The sequence below is a fragment of the Falco cherrug genome, chromosome 4, assembly GCF_023634085.1.
Source record: "Falco cherrug isolate bFalChe1 chromosome 4, bFalChe1.pri, whole genome shotgun sequence".
Taxonomy (NCBI): Eukaryota; Metazoa; Chordata; class Aves; order Falconiformes; family Falconidae; genus Falco; species Falco cherrug.
Window position 1 is genome coordinate 30,055,379 of NC_073700.1, and position 15,364 is coordinate 30,070,742.

The 15,364-nt window shown below is 41.0% G+C and overlaps 1 protein-coding gene across 2 annotated transcripts in view; it reads left to right on the forward strand.

Moving 5' to 3' along the window:
- The window catches only part of CARD11 (caspase recruitment domain family member 11), a 46,846-nt gene extending 38,607 nt beyond the window's left edge, over nt 1-8,239 (forward strand). For both annotated transcript variants that reach the window (XM_055709900.1, XM_055709899.1), the window contains 8 exons: nt 275-515; nt 925-1,021; nt 2,060-2,155; nt 3,102-3,234; nt 3,790-3,969; nt 5,120-5,244; nt 6,080-6,195; nt 6,737-8,239. In XM_055709900.1, coding sequence (XP_055565875.1) covers nt 275-515; nt 925-1,021; nt 2,060-2,155; nt 3,102-3,234; nt 3,790-3,969; nt 5,120-5,244; nt 6,080-6,195; nt 6,737-6,941 — 1,193 coding nt within the window. In that variant the 3' untranslated portion in view covers nt 6,942-8,239. The remainder of the gene's footprint in view (nt 1-274; nt 516-924; nt 1,022-2,059; nt 2,156-3,101; nt 3,235-3,789; nt 3,970-5,119; nt 5,245-6,079; nt 6,196-6,736) is intronic.
- The last annotated feature ends 7,125 nt before the right edge of the window (nt 8,240-15,364 follow it).

Below are 15,364 nucleotides of genomic sequence, written 5' to 3' on the forward strand. Positions count from 1 at the left end.
GGAGTTACCTAAAATAGCATTATAATGAGAATATTCTCACCGATTCTGATACCAGCAGCATAAGCTTTTTCTGAATCAGTGTTCCATTAGTGTCTTTAAGGTGTAGGCCCGTAACCTTGTAACTAGTGTAACTAGCACTCTGGAAGTGTAAACCCTCTTGGAGGAGTCTCAGGAATGTGTGCCATGTGCTTCTCCCAGAGGGTGCCCAGGAACGCAGCAGTACTGAGGCCTGGCCAGCAGCAATCATGCTTCACCCCCTCCTTCCCTGCTGCAGGTTACCGGAAACTGCTCTCAGAACTGGAAGAAGGGCTGATCACATCAGGGGACTCATTTCATATCCGCTTGAACCTGAACATCTCCAGCCAGCTGGACTGCTGTTCCCTGTCAGTGAAATGTGATGAGATTGTTCATATTCTTGACACCATGTACCAGGGAAGGTGTGAGTGGCTGTGTGCCAGAGTTGATCCATTTACTGACAGGGACCTGGAAATGGGGACCATTCCCAGCTACAGCAGGTGAGTGTAGTGCTGAGTGACCACGACGGAGAGCCGTGGTTCTGTAAACGGGGAAATTAATAACTGCTGTAAGAAAAGAGGTATATGTCTTAATTTTTTAGTTAAGGCCTGGTGATGTTAAACTTTATAAGCTATAAAGCTTTACAAAGGAGACTCCAGATGTTACCTGAAAGAATAACGTGGCCTTCTCAAAATGTATCGTAGGAAAATATGCCATGGAGATTCTTTAATCCTGAACTCACTGCAGTCCTGCTCATTATTTTGTTCCTGCATTTACTGTGTGGTTCAGTCAGTCCTCACTGCTATTCCTATTTAATCTTTTCTGTAGGCTCAGACCCACTGCAACCCAGCTTTCTTCTGAGTGGTTTCAAAGATATCTTGATCTATGTGATTCCACCCTTTCTTTCAGAGCCCAGCAACTTCTTTTGGTGAAGCTGCAGCGGTTGATGCACAGAGGAAGCAAAGATGAGACAGAAAGCTCATATAACACTCTTCGGGCACTCCGGGTAAGTATCTACAAACAAGGTCTTTTTAACACCCAAAACTCCAATGCTACTTGTTGTTCATTACATTAATTTTACAGAAAGTCCTGTTTACGCTCTATGTATGTTTTGATTGTGCCAGGCAATGGGTACCTTATGTTTGCTTTAAATTACATTCTCCCTGGCAATGGACCTAGCACTATTAATCCTTCCAGCTATGAGGGAGTGTACTTTAAAGTCTAATATCTGTTCTGTGTCTTAGTTAGTCCCTTTCATTCTTCTCTGCCTGTAAGTCTCAAATGCATCTTCATATCCACATGAGGAAGAAGCTGTGTGCTTGGAGTTAATAATCAAAATAATTTCTCTCCTACTGTGAATAAGCATCTAATCCACAGAGCTATCATTGTCCCGTGTTAGAAAGACCTGTCTCTTCCAACCTACATGCTATGGAGAGAAGTGGGATTTTCAGGTCTTCACAAACAACAGCCCTGCCAATTTCTCCTTTTCCCTCAGGGAAAGTAATTTGATTTTTCTTTGTTTAGACCCAAGGATTCCATCTTTACATAATTACAAACTAACTTCCTGGTCTGTTAGTTACCATAAGTATTTTTAGAGCCTGGGAGACATATGCTTCTAACATTTGCAGAGACACTATAGCCAGTGTTTTTACTCAATTTCAATCAAGGTTAAGTGTCATGCATTCCTTCTGTGCTACTGTCCCCGCTGATCAAAGGGACAGAGATCACTGGCAGAGATGCTAGTGAAAGAAAAAGCTTTGCATACTATTTCTTGGTGCAGAAATTGCCTCTTTCATAAGCTGTGAAGAGCAGCTCTCCTGCGGAGTGCAGAAGAGGAGAGTAACAGAAGCAGAGTTACTCGGCATAGGCCATGCAATGTCTGCAGTTTGCTTAGAGTACTGTATTTGGGATAGATATCAATCAATCAATGTCCCTTTTGTTGGAAATATAAAACACCTGCTTTTGCTTCTTCTGTTTCTGGAATGCTGTGATTTAAGAAAAAAAAAGAAGGAGGGAAAGAAAAACTCCTGTTATTTTTCACTAGAATACACTGCAGCCAGAGGAGCCTGCCCCACAGAACGACGCAAAAGCCAGCCCTCGCCTATCCAGAGCAAGCTTTCTTTTGGGCCAAATATTACAGGTAATAAAGGTCAAACGCTCAATGCAATGTCTGAAATAGTGGGACTGAACAGCAGGTATTCTCAGGCTAACCTAATTTCCCCAGAAACTCCACCTCAGGTATAGAAGTTGTATTGGGATTTATTCCTATAAAAAAGAGATTTAATATATGGAACAGATGAATGGGTTGTGTTTTCTAACTGCTTTTGAGACGCGGTGTGTTTTCTTTTAAGTGCGTGCCTTCCATTACTGATGTAGCTTGATGAATCAAACATGTCTGCCATTAGAGGCTGAAATGTGTTGTGCTCGAACCGTAAGGATAAATCCATCGGACTAGACCAAATCCCCCAGTCTCTGTGAGATAAGGTTCCATCATAAAACGGTCCTTTAATTGTAGGTCATTGACTCTGAGGGTGACAGAGACTGTGTAGGTGAAAGACAAAGTCTTATGAACGTGGTTGTGAAGGTTAGCAAATATACAGGAGGAGGAATTAATATTTGGATAGAGGAATAGTAGGGTGGATGAGGAATGAAAGCCTGAAGCCTATTTCTCAGTGTAAAAATGTGCCATTTGGGAAGTTTTAAGTCTTTCTGGTACAGGAAAGAAGAGGCAGAGTTTTGGGTATAAGCTGTGATACATTTGTGCAAATACTCAAGAGGGTGTATGTTACTCTGCGGTGGAGCATCAGTGCTTGTACTGGTGATAGCAGTTTGCTCTGCAAAGAAAAAAACATGCCGCTTAAGAGCAGAGAACAAAATAAGAAATCCCAAAGGGGATTAACAAAAGCTCTGAATCAGATCTATGATATTTAAAGAGCCTTAGAATTCAGTCAACAGACCCATGGAGTCTTGTCTTTGATAGACATAGGTAATTCAGATCTCGTAGATAACAAGTGTGGGCTGATGAATACATGGGAGAATAAAGAATGTAAGAAATGAGGGTCAAATCTCTTTGTTCACCTTTTCAGTTTGTCAGTAGGTCTGAAAACAAATACAAGCGTATGAATAGCAATGAGCGAGTCCGCATCGTCACTGGCTGGCCCTCTGGTCTGGCACGGACCTCATCTGAAGCAAAGAAGCTGTCGCCTGATAAAACGGAAGGTATGGATATAAAATAGTAATAGCTTTTACAGACATGGCATTGATATAAAGGTCTACATAAAGGTCTACATAACAGCATGGCTATGAAAAATGTCATAGGTCTTTACTATTGCAAAAATTCAAAAGCATTTGCGACCAAAACTGATTTTACTAAAACTGCTTGGGGCACTGAGCCTTCATGAGCAAGTTTAGGACGCTGAAACTTCCTGTTTGGTTGGCAGTTCTTCCTAGGTGCTTTCTTGCTCTTTGTCCAAAAATGTAATTCAAACGTTTAATTCAAAGTAAGTCAAGCTAACAAGCAGAAAGATTCTCCAAGCAAGTGTCCTGTTAAACCATGAAATAATCTCTTGAAAGCAAAAGGCACTTGATTTAGACACTATTTAGTATTAGATTGGACATCAAACTACAGGCTGTACAGTAAAGACAACCCTGGCAAAAGAGAAAGGAGGAGCAGGATGACTAAGCCTTCATTTCTAGTTCGTGTGTTTCTCCTTCTTTTTCTCCAAATACTGATGGAGAGGAAACCAGAAGATAAATGTCTTGTTCTTTACTCAGATTTGGATTCCGAAAGTGAAATTAATAAGAGGCTCAGCCTGATCCCTTATAGCTTGGTGAGACCAATCCACTGTGAGCGCAGGCGCCCCGTACTTTTCACCCCCACCATGCTTGCCAAGACCTTGGTACAGAAGCTTCTCAACTCTGGAGGTGCCCTGGAATTCAACATATGCAAGCCAGGTAATGGATAAAGGAGGACCATGACTGTTAACCCTCACTGGTGGAAACATGAACTTATATACACATGCACACATAGGGACATGCATATGTGATAGTTGCTTGAGGTACTTCAAGTCACATCAGAGTGATGTGTACCTATAAATCCTGGAGTTTGAGAACATCTGAGATACTTTAATGTTTTTGAGACAGCCATTGCACATGGTTATGAGATTCTGTGTCTATGAATATTTTCCATGTGTATGCTGTGTGGTTGCTAGGATGCCCCTCAGAGACTGAAATGCTGCAAGTGCTCTTTCTGTTTGCATACTGTTTGCATACTGCATATCTAGGCAATGTGAAATTTTGATTAATTTGTTTCTAGTATTTGCTATTATGAGGAATATCTTCCCTAAAGCGACTTTAGGTTTCTATCTCATCCAAGGCTGTGAAGATTGTGCATTTGATCTACTCAAAAGACTGATTTTCTTCCATGCTAAGTATTTACTATTAAAGCAATATGCAGTACCGTGATTGCTGTAGGGCAAGATTGTATACAACACAGCATTAAACATAGCTGACGTTTCATTTTTACACTAATATTGAATACCAACCGCATAGCATGCAGTCCTACAGTTATCCAGACAGAGAAACTGAAAAGTTAAGTATTATAATAAATATCCCTTGTCTTGCAACATAAAACAAAAGCTTTGATGTAGAGCTGCAATTCACAAGGGGGCCAGTATCACACATTGCAACCTAAGCCAAATTTTTCGAAACTTTAAACACAAATGTTGGAACACTAAATCCTTGTTTTAGGAGCCTATACTGAAGAGACCTTTTTTTTTAGCACTTCTCAGCATCCTGCAGCCCTGAAACGTTACTACATAACATTAGGTGCTGGAATTGTATTTACTGTTTTAATTTAATGCCTTCATAGTGTTGTAGCAATTGCCCAAGGACTCATTGGTGCAGCATATAGCTGAGATGCTCAGCTGTGATCAGATTAGGCTTTAATTGAATTCAATGGAAGAAATGAGGCAGCTGTTAAGACAATTCATTGCTCGTCTTCTTTCCCTGAACCATCCTTACATCCAATGTGAAGTACTATGGGATAGTTTTCCAAGTGTTCTGCTGTAATCCTGATTTTGTCCTCATCCACATCTCTTTCCAGATATTGTAACAAAGGAAGAGTTCTTAAGGAAGCAAAGAATGGAGACTATCATCTTCAGCAGAGAAAAGAATCTGAACACATATGAATGTATAGTACCTGCCAATATCGAGGCTGTCACTGCCAAGGTGCTTAGAGTACTCTGTATCCCTTTGATAGGCTGTCTGGGAATGTCTGCAATGTGTGTTTCTTCTTGAATAGGAGACTGACCAATTTACAGTTGCGTGTTCTCTCTCTTGCCCACCTTCATTCTCAGATTTGTATTTATTTCCCAAAATGGCTTTTACTTGTGCTCTTACTTTCCCTTTTCTTTTTCATCCTCAGCCATATCCTCTTATATTCTTGCTCATTACCTGTGATGACCCACATTGATGCAACAAAATATCCTTTTATTTTGTATGCTTCATCCCTTATTAATTTCCTTTTCATACCATAAGTATATATGGATGTGTGAGAGAGTAAAAGATACAAGGACCTAGACAAAAGAAAGGATAGCCTGAAACAGAGACAGGGGTGTACAGTACAAAGATAACAATGTCGCAGACAGAGATCTTGTATCAAGTAGAGTAGACTTGATGCACAGCATGGAAAAAATTAGAATTAAAGTGATGGTTTTTTCTCTCACAAGTAGTTGCAGTAGATGTTCCTTCTGCACAAAGAGCAAGTGTGTGTGTTTATGTATATATGTAAAACTGGTATTTTATACTTTTCATCTTTAGAACAGTCCATTTCTATTTTAAATCTCTTCAGAAAGCTATTAAGCTCAGCTGTTATTTGACTGACTAGTTTTAAACCAGTAGGAGGAGTATGGACTTTAAATGTATATTTGATTAAAAGGTTTTAAATCAGTACAATGGTAAATGAAGAGCTTTTCAGCTGACCCTATAAGGTATGGATACCTTTATCTCGACATTCCACAGCAGTGAATGTTCCTTTGTGACACTGTTATGACTTTGTTTTTAGAACAAGCATTGTCTCCTCGAAGCTGGAATAAGCTGCACAAAGGATTTAATCAAAGCCAAGATATATCCTATTGTTCTCTTTATCAGAGTCTCAGAGAAAAACATCAAGAGGTTCAGGTAACGTATCAAACCTTTTGCATATTTGATATTCTGTCTTATTCAGTGAATAATTCTCAAATCCAATAATGTTCTCACTGAGAGAAATAAACCTCTTCATCTGGTGCTTCTATGTGCACTATTTCCTCCCGTGACTCCTCCCTGAAATCTTACAACCAGAGAAAGTAGGAAGTCCCCAAATCTAGCACCCTTTCACTGTCACTGATAGCAATGAGCATTGTGGGAGGATAAGACCAAAGAATATGCAGTCTTCTCCATGCTCAGCACTCCCACAGCATTTCTTAAAGTAATGCCAGCTGGAAGAGGAAAGGTCATAAACACTTGCACTCTTCTTTCATTCAATCCTCTTAAATTGTTTCCCCATAGCAAATATTTTTCCTTGGGGGCAGCACAGAGGTAAGGGGAGGATAGACTGGGAGTAGCTGTATTCTCCACTGCTTTTATGGCTTGTATATTGTCAGCAGAAAATAAATTCTTGATGGGACAAATGGGACAAAAATGACAAAAAGACATTTATTTTTGGTCTGCTCATTTGATACAGGAAACTACTGCCAAAGCCAGAGACCGAAGATGAGTTTTTACGTATGTGCCGTCTGAAGGAGAAAGAACTGGAAGCACTGCCATGTCTTTATGCCTCTGTAGAGGCAGATGCATGGAGCAGTATTGAAGATCTTATCCGAACAATAAAAGACAAGATCGGAGAAGAGCAGCGTAAAACCATCTGGATAGATGAGGATCAGCTATAAAAAACAATCAGTAAAATGGAGCTCTATGGTGACAAAAGGACATATCCAGGTGGAGCAGGGGCTTGCAGAATTCTCCGATTAGGTGCCCAGTGCTCTGTCCTGTTTCACCCTTGCTGGCTGGGGACTTCCTGCTGGCAGAATGCATGTATGGAATGGAACTGGAGCTGTGTGGAACAGCCAGTGTCTCTGGTGCTGGGGATCTAGGATGTGGATCAGCCCACAGCCACCACCACAGCTTCTGACCCACCAGCATCTCTTAAAGGATAGCAGCTGTTTAACATGGGAAAAGGACAAAGATCTTGAGAGGGAGCTTGGGGTAATTTATTATGTTAAAAATTTGGCTCATTGAAAATTTCTGATGAGACCAGATAGTGGAATCTAAGAGGAATAAAGCACGGGGACTGGGCTAAAGGATATGCGACCCTAAGGTGAGATTCCTAACATAACCAATTAAGGAAGCTGGAGGCTGGTTGGTAGCAACAGCAACACTACCACTGATGGCCATGGCAGCTCTGTAGCCCTGTTTCTCCGTAACCGTTTTAATCATAAGAGAAGAAAATAGCTATAATTCCTGGCATTAATTAAAAAGACGTTTCCCCCTTCCTTTTTAAACCCCAGTTTTATTTAACAGTTTTGCAGATTTCCTTTGTAGTCCTGGTACTTACAGGAAAACAGACTCCACTGTCCCAGTGGTACATCAGATCTTTCCAGGTCTGCCAACCTTTCATTTAGTTTATCCCTGCCTCTGCATTGTATTCATTTGTACATCTCTCAGTTTTTAACATTTTTCACTTGTGGAAAATACCATGGTGCCTTCTCCAGACAACAAGTTTCTCTGTTTCTCTACTGAAATCTGTATTTCTCTACAACATCATCACCTGCCAACATGCCTGCTCTCAACAGGAGGGACTGTTTTGAGAAGAAGAAAAGGAGAACTTCATAAGCCAATAATCACTGTGAGCCATTCAGTCCTTGACCTCTCTGCCATGACTGACAGCAAGGAGACCAGCAAGCATCACACTGTGCTGTGGCCAAGAAGGATAATGTTTTCAAAAGTGTGTACATGACTTAGAAGACCACATCCCACTTCCAAAAGCACTTAACTCCTCAGAGAGTTTAAGTTCTACTGATAATGAGTGGGACTTAAACTCCTAAATCTTTTCAGTCTTCTAAAATTTTCCCTCTATACATTAGAGACTGTATTGAGACTGCCAAATTGATTCAATAAAACTGACCAGATAATAATGACTTGCACAATTGCTGATCTGAAATGCAATAAAAATTGACCTACAGACAAAGAGTTGTACGTCCCATTATCCTTAGATCCTTCATTCCTTGTCATATCCCTCCCTTCTAAGATGCACTTAGTAACAAATTTACCTTTGCTTCTGTGTGCATCCCAAGTCCCCCATCTAGGTGCTTCAGGCTGACATGCAGCAGCTGGCAATAAAAAGACAAACAGAATTCAAGCAAAACATCTAGCCTGGTTGCCCTCACTAGATTAACTGCTATGTTGTCTTTGCAATGAGCTTCTGATGCTGTGGGTGTCTCTCAGGTAGGTTGGGTCAGTTCATGTTGGCTTGTGTGATTGTGCTTTTCTGCTCTTCTCTTTTATGCACATCATTTTTTAACTCATGATGTCTTCTGAAAGTCATTTATGTCACTTTACATTTAATTTCCACTGCTCTGTTTCTCAAATTATTAATGTTTGAAAGGCTGTTCATAGCTAGCATTTCTTAGAGAATAGCTCTTTACCTGCCCAATGCCATCTGTTTGGGCTGAGCAAGCAGGGGGACACTACTATTTGCAATCTCTTTACAAAGTACAGGCTGCATACACAATCTGCAACTCCCTCCAGGGCAAAGAATAACAACCAGTTGGGGTATATAAAGAGCAAATTGGATGATTCTTCAGAGATCCTCTGTAGCTCAAGCAGAAATAAGAAAGTATCTGTTGGAAAAGCTAAGCCTTCAGGAGCATTTTGAATTCATTCCTAATGTCCTGATAACGCAACCTTGTGTAACAGCTGCCTGTGGTTTGTTCCTGCCCCTCTTGTGATAGCTTTTGAGTCCACAGCTGAGCAATGGGAGGGACTGTAAGAACATTTCTCAGCTGCTTCAGCAAAAAGTTCAGCCAGGTCAGCGTCAGATCCCTTCAGGAGCAACCAGCTGACTGCTCACCGGACAGAAATCATAGGATGTCCACGTCCCACTGGCTGTGCCACAGGGATCGGTAACATCTGGTGGAATGGCTAGAACAGATGGCTAGTGGGGCGGAGGGGATGGAGTATCTCAGATTGCCATGGTTGTTTTTGCAGTGATCTTCTCTCACTACAGCTTTATTTCTGAGCCCTCTTTACATGGACAACAGCTTTGGATGTGATTTATCTCACTTAACTTCAGACATAAGAAAGGTATATGCCAAAGTCTAAAGGAGGTTCCTTTTACAATGAATAGAGATACAGCTCCAAAGAGCTATTTGTCTACCTTACTGTAGATGGCTATCTAAGGATGAGATGAATTGCCCTCTGAACCATCTGGGTTTTTTCATGGACTATAGAATGAAACTAGAAAATTAGCCTGGGCTTTAGCATTTAGCTTTTTGATCTGTAATTTGGGACAGCTAAACCACCTTATAGGAAAAGTCAAACAAGAGATTGTGGCTGAAAACAAGATGAGATCTAATTATTTCTGTGAAACAAGAGAGGGGTAATACATGGAACAGACTTTTCTTCCTGGTATCAGAGTACACCTCCTGTAAACTCCCAGCTCTGTGGATAATATCAGGCATTGTGGTTATCTACTGATATGTTGCAAAGCCACCAGCCTCTTGTTAAGTGAAGTTCACTGTCAGAGCCATGTGCTATAGCCTGCATAACCTTCATCTCTCTTTGACTCAGTAGAGAAGCACTGAAAATTATATTCCCCCTTGAGTTCTGCATGTGAACTCAAAGAGCAAATCTATAGCTGGAGTATGAGTTGCAGAAATGCATCAGAGCAAAAGGAGCTATTATCATTTACACTAGCTGAGGATTTACACTACGCTACACTTCTGATCTAGATCCAAATGTTGTCCATCTAAACTCGAAAAAAATAACCTCTGTATCTTTTGAAATATATTCAAGTCTACAGGCTTAAAAAGAGGCCATGAATTTCCCTAAATGTCAGTGTTGGAATCGGGGTGGATTCCAAGTCCTGAACTGGTAGATTTGAAGTGCAAATTTGGAATCGGGCTGCAGACCGTTGCAGCATTGTTCATTCCGCTAAGCCTCACTTGTGAGATATTGCTTTAATCTACCAACCACTTCCCTCCCCACATATACATCCACTATACACAAACCTGGGCTCCCCATCACATATACAGATGCCACCTAGGCATAGCCAGCTTCAGTAGTGATTGTATGGTTGGAAAACTGGAAGCTATGATTAAGAGAACAACGTGGAAATTGGAAATGTTGTAAATAGTTATTGTAAACAGTATCACAACTGAACCCAAAGCAGACTCAGCCTGACCACATCAAAGTGTAAAGATGTGACAAGTTTTATGGTGGATTATTGAGTGGTTTTGTATTGTTAGATAGCACTTGGTATAAGATTTGTGATCAACTACTAGACTTGCAGGTGCCACGGAAATTCAGATAAATTCTCTAACTCAGTCTAATAGAGGGAAAAATTCAAGCTGCAGACCCAAGTTTGAACTGGGTGCCATGTGTGGACACCAGAGTTCAGACCAAACTGCATGACAGACACATCTGGATACCTGCTGTATACGTCTAAGGTAAGCAACCTTTATTTTAAAAAAATATAAATATTTATTTTTAAAAATATATAAAATGATTAAAAAATCAACCCATTTTAAAATCAAATCACTCAAGGTTTTTAATTGAAGTCTGGGAACATTTCTCAGCAATTTGTATTTTAAGTTAGAAAGGAGCTACAGGAAGTCCGGGCAATTGCCCTATATTTGGTATGCTACTTTTTCTGTAAAATGGTGTAAAGCACAGAATAATAACAACCTTTCAAAATGTATTATTGGAAACCTACCTCTTTCCTTTAAGAGCCCACAATAGCTTGTTGAGAATTTTTAGATATAGATTGTTCTTTGCAAAATGTTGCTGAAAAATTGGCCACAAGAAAATGCAATTGGAAATTTTTTCAATGGAATATTTTCTGTTAGAAAAATGTATTTTCATCCAAATCAATTGTCTATGGAAATGTTTCCACTCTAACATTTTGGGGTTTTAAAAATTTAAAGTATTTCAATAATACTGAAGCAGTCCTTTTCAATATTTCACATGCTTTCAATCTTTTACCTAAAAACATTTTTTGGTTTTAATTTTTTATTTTTACAGTTGAAATAGTTTTACAAGTCTACATTTAAACATTTGATTTGATTGAAACAGTTGTTGAAGAAAATTTTGTATGTTATGTTTATATCCTACAAAATAATGGAAGTAATGGCTATAGCTACCAAATGTGGTATAATGTCTATGATCATGAGAAAAAATCAAACTGAACCTGGCTTTGCATTTTGTTTAACTCCACTGCTAAAAAGATGTATTATATAAGTCAGTATCATGCAGTTCAGCACATTGGGGAATTGTTGCAGGTAAAAATTTCATGCAAACTTTATTACACAGAATTTTATATTCCTTTGAATCAGAATTCTGGCTGGAGGCTAAGCTGTCAATCGGTCTGTCTGCAGCACAGACAGCTCTGGCAGCACAATTTGCAAGGGAGTGTGAACACACACAAAGCAGAGTTTTGCCTATGAACTTTAAGTGGAGATAGTTGCCAAAGCTGGAAAAATGCCTGTAAACCTGTTAGAGGTTTCTGTATTCTTTTATGCCAAGCTACTTTCATGGCCAAGGGTTTGAAAACTAGCAAGGATGGAGTCAGAGAGACACTATTCAGGTAGACTGACCAGCTCTGGGGGGTTCAGACTGTGTGAACCCTGGGGCTGTCACACCGGTTACACCACTGCATGAATGCATAAGGCTGAGATGTTCAAGCACCAGTTATTATGCTGTCCCCTGGAGACTGGAAAAGCAAGACACAGGGGTTTGGGACTTACAGGAAAGCAACACTCTAAGATTTTGTAATTATTTGAATTGAGTATTCCAAATCATTCGGCATTAATCAGCTTATACTCTGAAGCCTATCAACTGTGTTTCCCTTTGGTGCAGTTTCTGTCTCCCTTGCTCTCATTCAGTCCTGAGAACTGAGTAGTATAGCACTATTTTGTGCTATCTACCATTAGGTCTCTTCTCCCAGATAAGAAGCGACAGGACCAGAGGAAATGGCCTCAAGTTGTGCCAGGAGAAGTTTAGATTGGATATTAGGAAAAAATTCTTCACAGATAGGGTGGTCAAGTACTGTAAGAGGCTGCCCAGGGAGGCGGTGCAATCACCATTCCTTCAAGTGTTTAAAAAACACGTAGATGCGGTGCTTAGGGATGTGGTCTAGTGGTAAGCTTGGCAGTGCTGGGTTAATGATGGGACTTGATGATCTCGGAGGTCTTTTTTCAACCTAAATGATTCTATAATTTAAAAGTGCACAAGATTTCAACTAAGAGATTGTGATTCCTTTCTTGTAAGTTACTTAGTTTTCCCCATTTCTCCTGCTTGCTCAGTTTCCAGAGTTCTTGCTTGCTCTCCACTCCAAGTAATAAGTGGGCTCGTTCAGGGTTTGTAGCTCTGAAATCCTTCATCAGAGCACTACTCTAGGCAGCAGTCTAGTGCACCAAAAGATTATGTATGTTAACTGAAACTGTAATTCCAGAAAAACCTTGTGCTTTACCAGATTTGTCTGTAGAAGAAAAAGGAGGCTCCCCCATGGATCAATGCAGTGTGCCTTTTGACTTTGGAGACCAAATCTTGGTGCAATTCTTGGTTCAAGCACAGTGAATAGGGTTCTTTTGCTGTGACAGTGTGGCAGCACAGCACCGCCTGGGACATGCCTCCTGGCATAGCAGGAGTTACACTGACACAGCTATGTGGGAGTCCTGCCCACAGAGTACCTGGAGGAACTGGGGTAACTATTCTGTCTGACACTTCCCTGAACAGAAAACCTAATTCAGCCAACACAGTGCTGAAAGACTAAGACATGAAATTTCCACCCGTGTCTTCCAGGTACTGCAGAATTCTGCCACGGACCCAGAAATCACACTTGGTATTTCTGCAAAACTCTCCCTAGCCCTCAGGAATGGTCCTGGACCCAAACAATGAAGAATATGTGCTACTCTCGCAGGCTTTCCCTCAACTCTTTCTAGTGCAAATGTTGATCTCTGTCTCCAAGCCTGCAAGAGCAAACAATAGTCCTCCCATCCCTGCAGTTTTCATCTGTAGAACTAATCCTTCTTTATGAAGAAGGTGTCGGTAATGTCTTTGTACAGATAGAGCAAGTGGACAGCGAGCTGACATGGCTTGTCCACACAGGTCAGCCACATGGCCTGGCTCCCTGACCCCTGCACAGTGCTGGCTCCCCTCGGTCTACACTGCTCTAGTATCAAGGCTCTGAACAAGAGTATAATGCAAGTCTGGCAGCTGTATCAAGGATTTGAGTGGTGGCTGCCTTAAGTGGTGAGATCTCTAGTTTGATTTGAGAACCCTACCAGTAAGCCAAGTTAGAACAACAGGAAGCTCATCCACCCTCCCTCCCCCACCTCCTTTTTTCTGTTCCTCTGCTGCAGAAACTTTCTGATGTTCAGATCAGAGGCTCTCCAGGGTTAAATGCATCATTAGCCACTGGAAAAAAGGGAAAAAAAGACCCTTTAAAAGCAGATGGTGGGTGATAGAGAACCCGTTTGAGAGTAAATATCTACAACAGCATGTCTGCTTCATCAGATATTAGCATCAAAAGCTGTCTGACAATTTAGCAACAAACAGCAATATTGATTTTCTTCCAAACTACAGATACACAAAGATGGAGAGATGGCTCTTTCATAGGATCCCCGTCATGCCTGGGCAAATAATGAGACAAGACTGCCAGACAGTACCGTACCTGCAACACCCAGTCTCGTCAGCGTGATAACAGCAGCCCGCAGGTTAGAGGTTATTAAGGGATACGCGAGACAGTTCAGCTCCACTCTTGTCAGGAGTGTGTGCAGAACGGAGTGCTGCCATCCCAGGGATGAAGAACTGGGACTGGGGCCAGGGCCAGGTTTTTTCCCGCCAGGGAAAATGGGAAATAGTGTAAAGTAGTGGAGCTGGGATGGAGGAGCCCTGGGATCCAGCTTGCTTCCCTTGCTGTTTTCAGAGGATATGTGAATTAATTGCTTCAAAGCAGTCTGAACAGTGATGGCTACCACTCCACCCATCCCTCCCTCCGATACAGCAGCCATCCTGACTTTTGAGGGCACAGGCAAAATAGCCAGTTTGCTACCTTGGCAATCTGGAAGAATTCCACCTGAGAACTAAGATGTGACTGTTTTCTCCTTTGTTCTCTGTCCCATTAACTTCTTTTTCACAAGCTGGTAGAAAAGCCTCCTTGTGGTCAGCAGTCAGACCTTGGAACCGTTTCTTGATGACAAGCATTTGGTATACCTAGTCCTTTGCAAACAGCTTCCTTTTTCTGATTTAAATTCGCTGCAACTAGTGGTCTCACATCAATTATGTACACTTCTCCTTGTCTCTCTGTCTGAAATGTCAGCAAATCTGATCATTTTTGCTCACAGAAGTGGGGAACTAACAAGGTACTCTGGCACAGCCTACAGTGATTGCATCTACTGAGGCATTAGCAAAACAGCAAGGAAACAGAAACAGGGACTAAAACTTGCTGAAGTTTGATCCCCTGCTCAAAAACTAGTGTTCAGACAGTAACTCCTAAAACAGTGCTTCAGGAGGCACCAGGACACGTCAGGACAGTATTCAGGAAGGACCACACAAGGTAATCACTAGCCATGGTCATGAGGACATCCAGAATGTTCAGGAAAGAAATAAACATGATAAGAAATAAAGAATAACTCATAATTAACTGATTTATTCCTGGCATAAATGGACACAATTCTATTACCTTCCACTTCTGTCTAAATATGCACCAGAAGGTACTATGCTGGGTATCAACTGACCTAGCTGGAGTTCTTTATAGTACCATTACTGTATTTTTAAAATACTGTTTTAAGAGCACATTTTTGGTTGTTGCTTCCATTTTTGCACCCTAGAGAAAGCCAGTGGGGTAACCTTCTATTAAATGAATGTGAAAAATTGATGCCTGGTTCTAAGTGCATATTTATAAATATAACATCAAATCCAATGGCTTACAACAGCTTCTCTCCCAAACAGCTCTGCCCTCCAAGCACTGCCTACCTTGCTGTAGTAACAGCCTTTCTCTGACCGGCATCCTGAAACAGTCAAGCAGTCTTCCAAAGACAACCTTATGCTGGTGAAATTTAGCTTTGTCATTGTAGCATGTTTGCAGCATTTA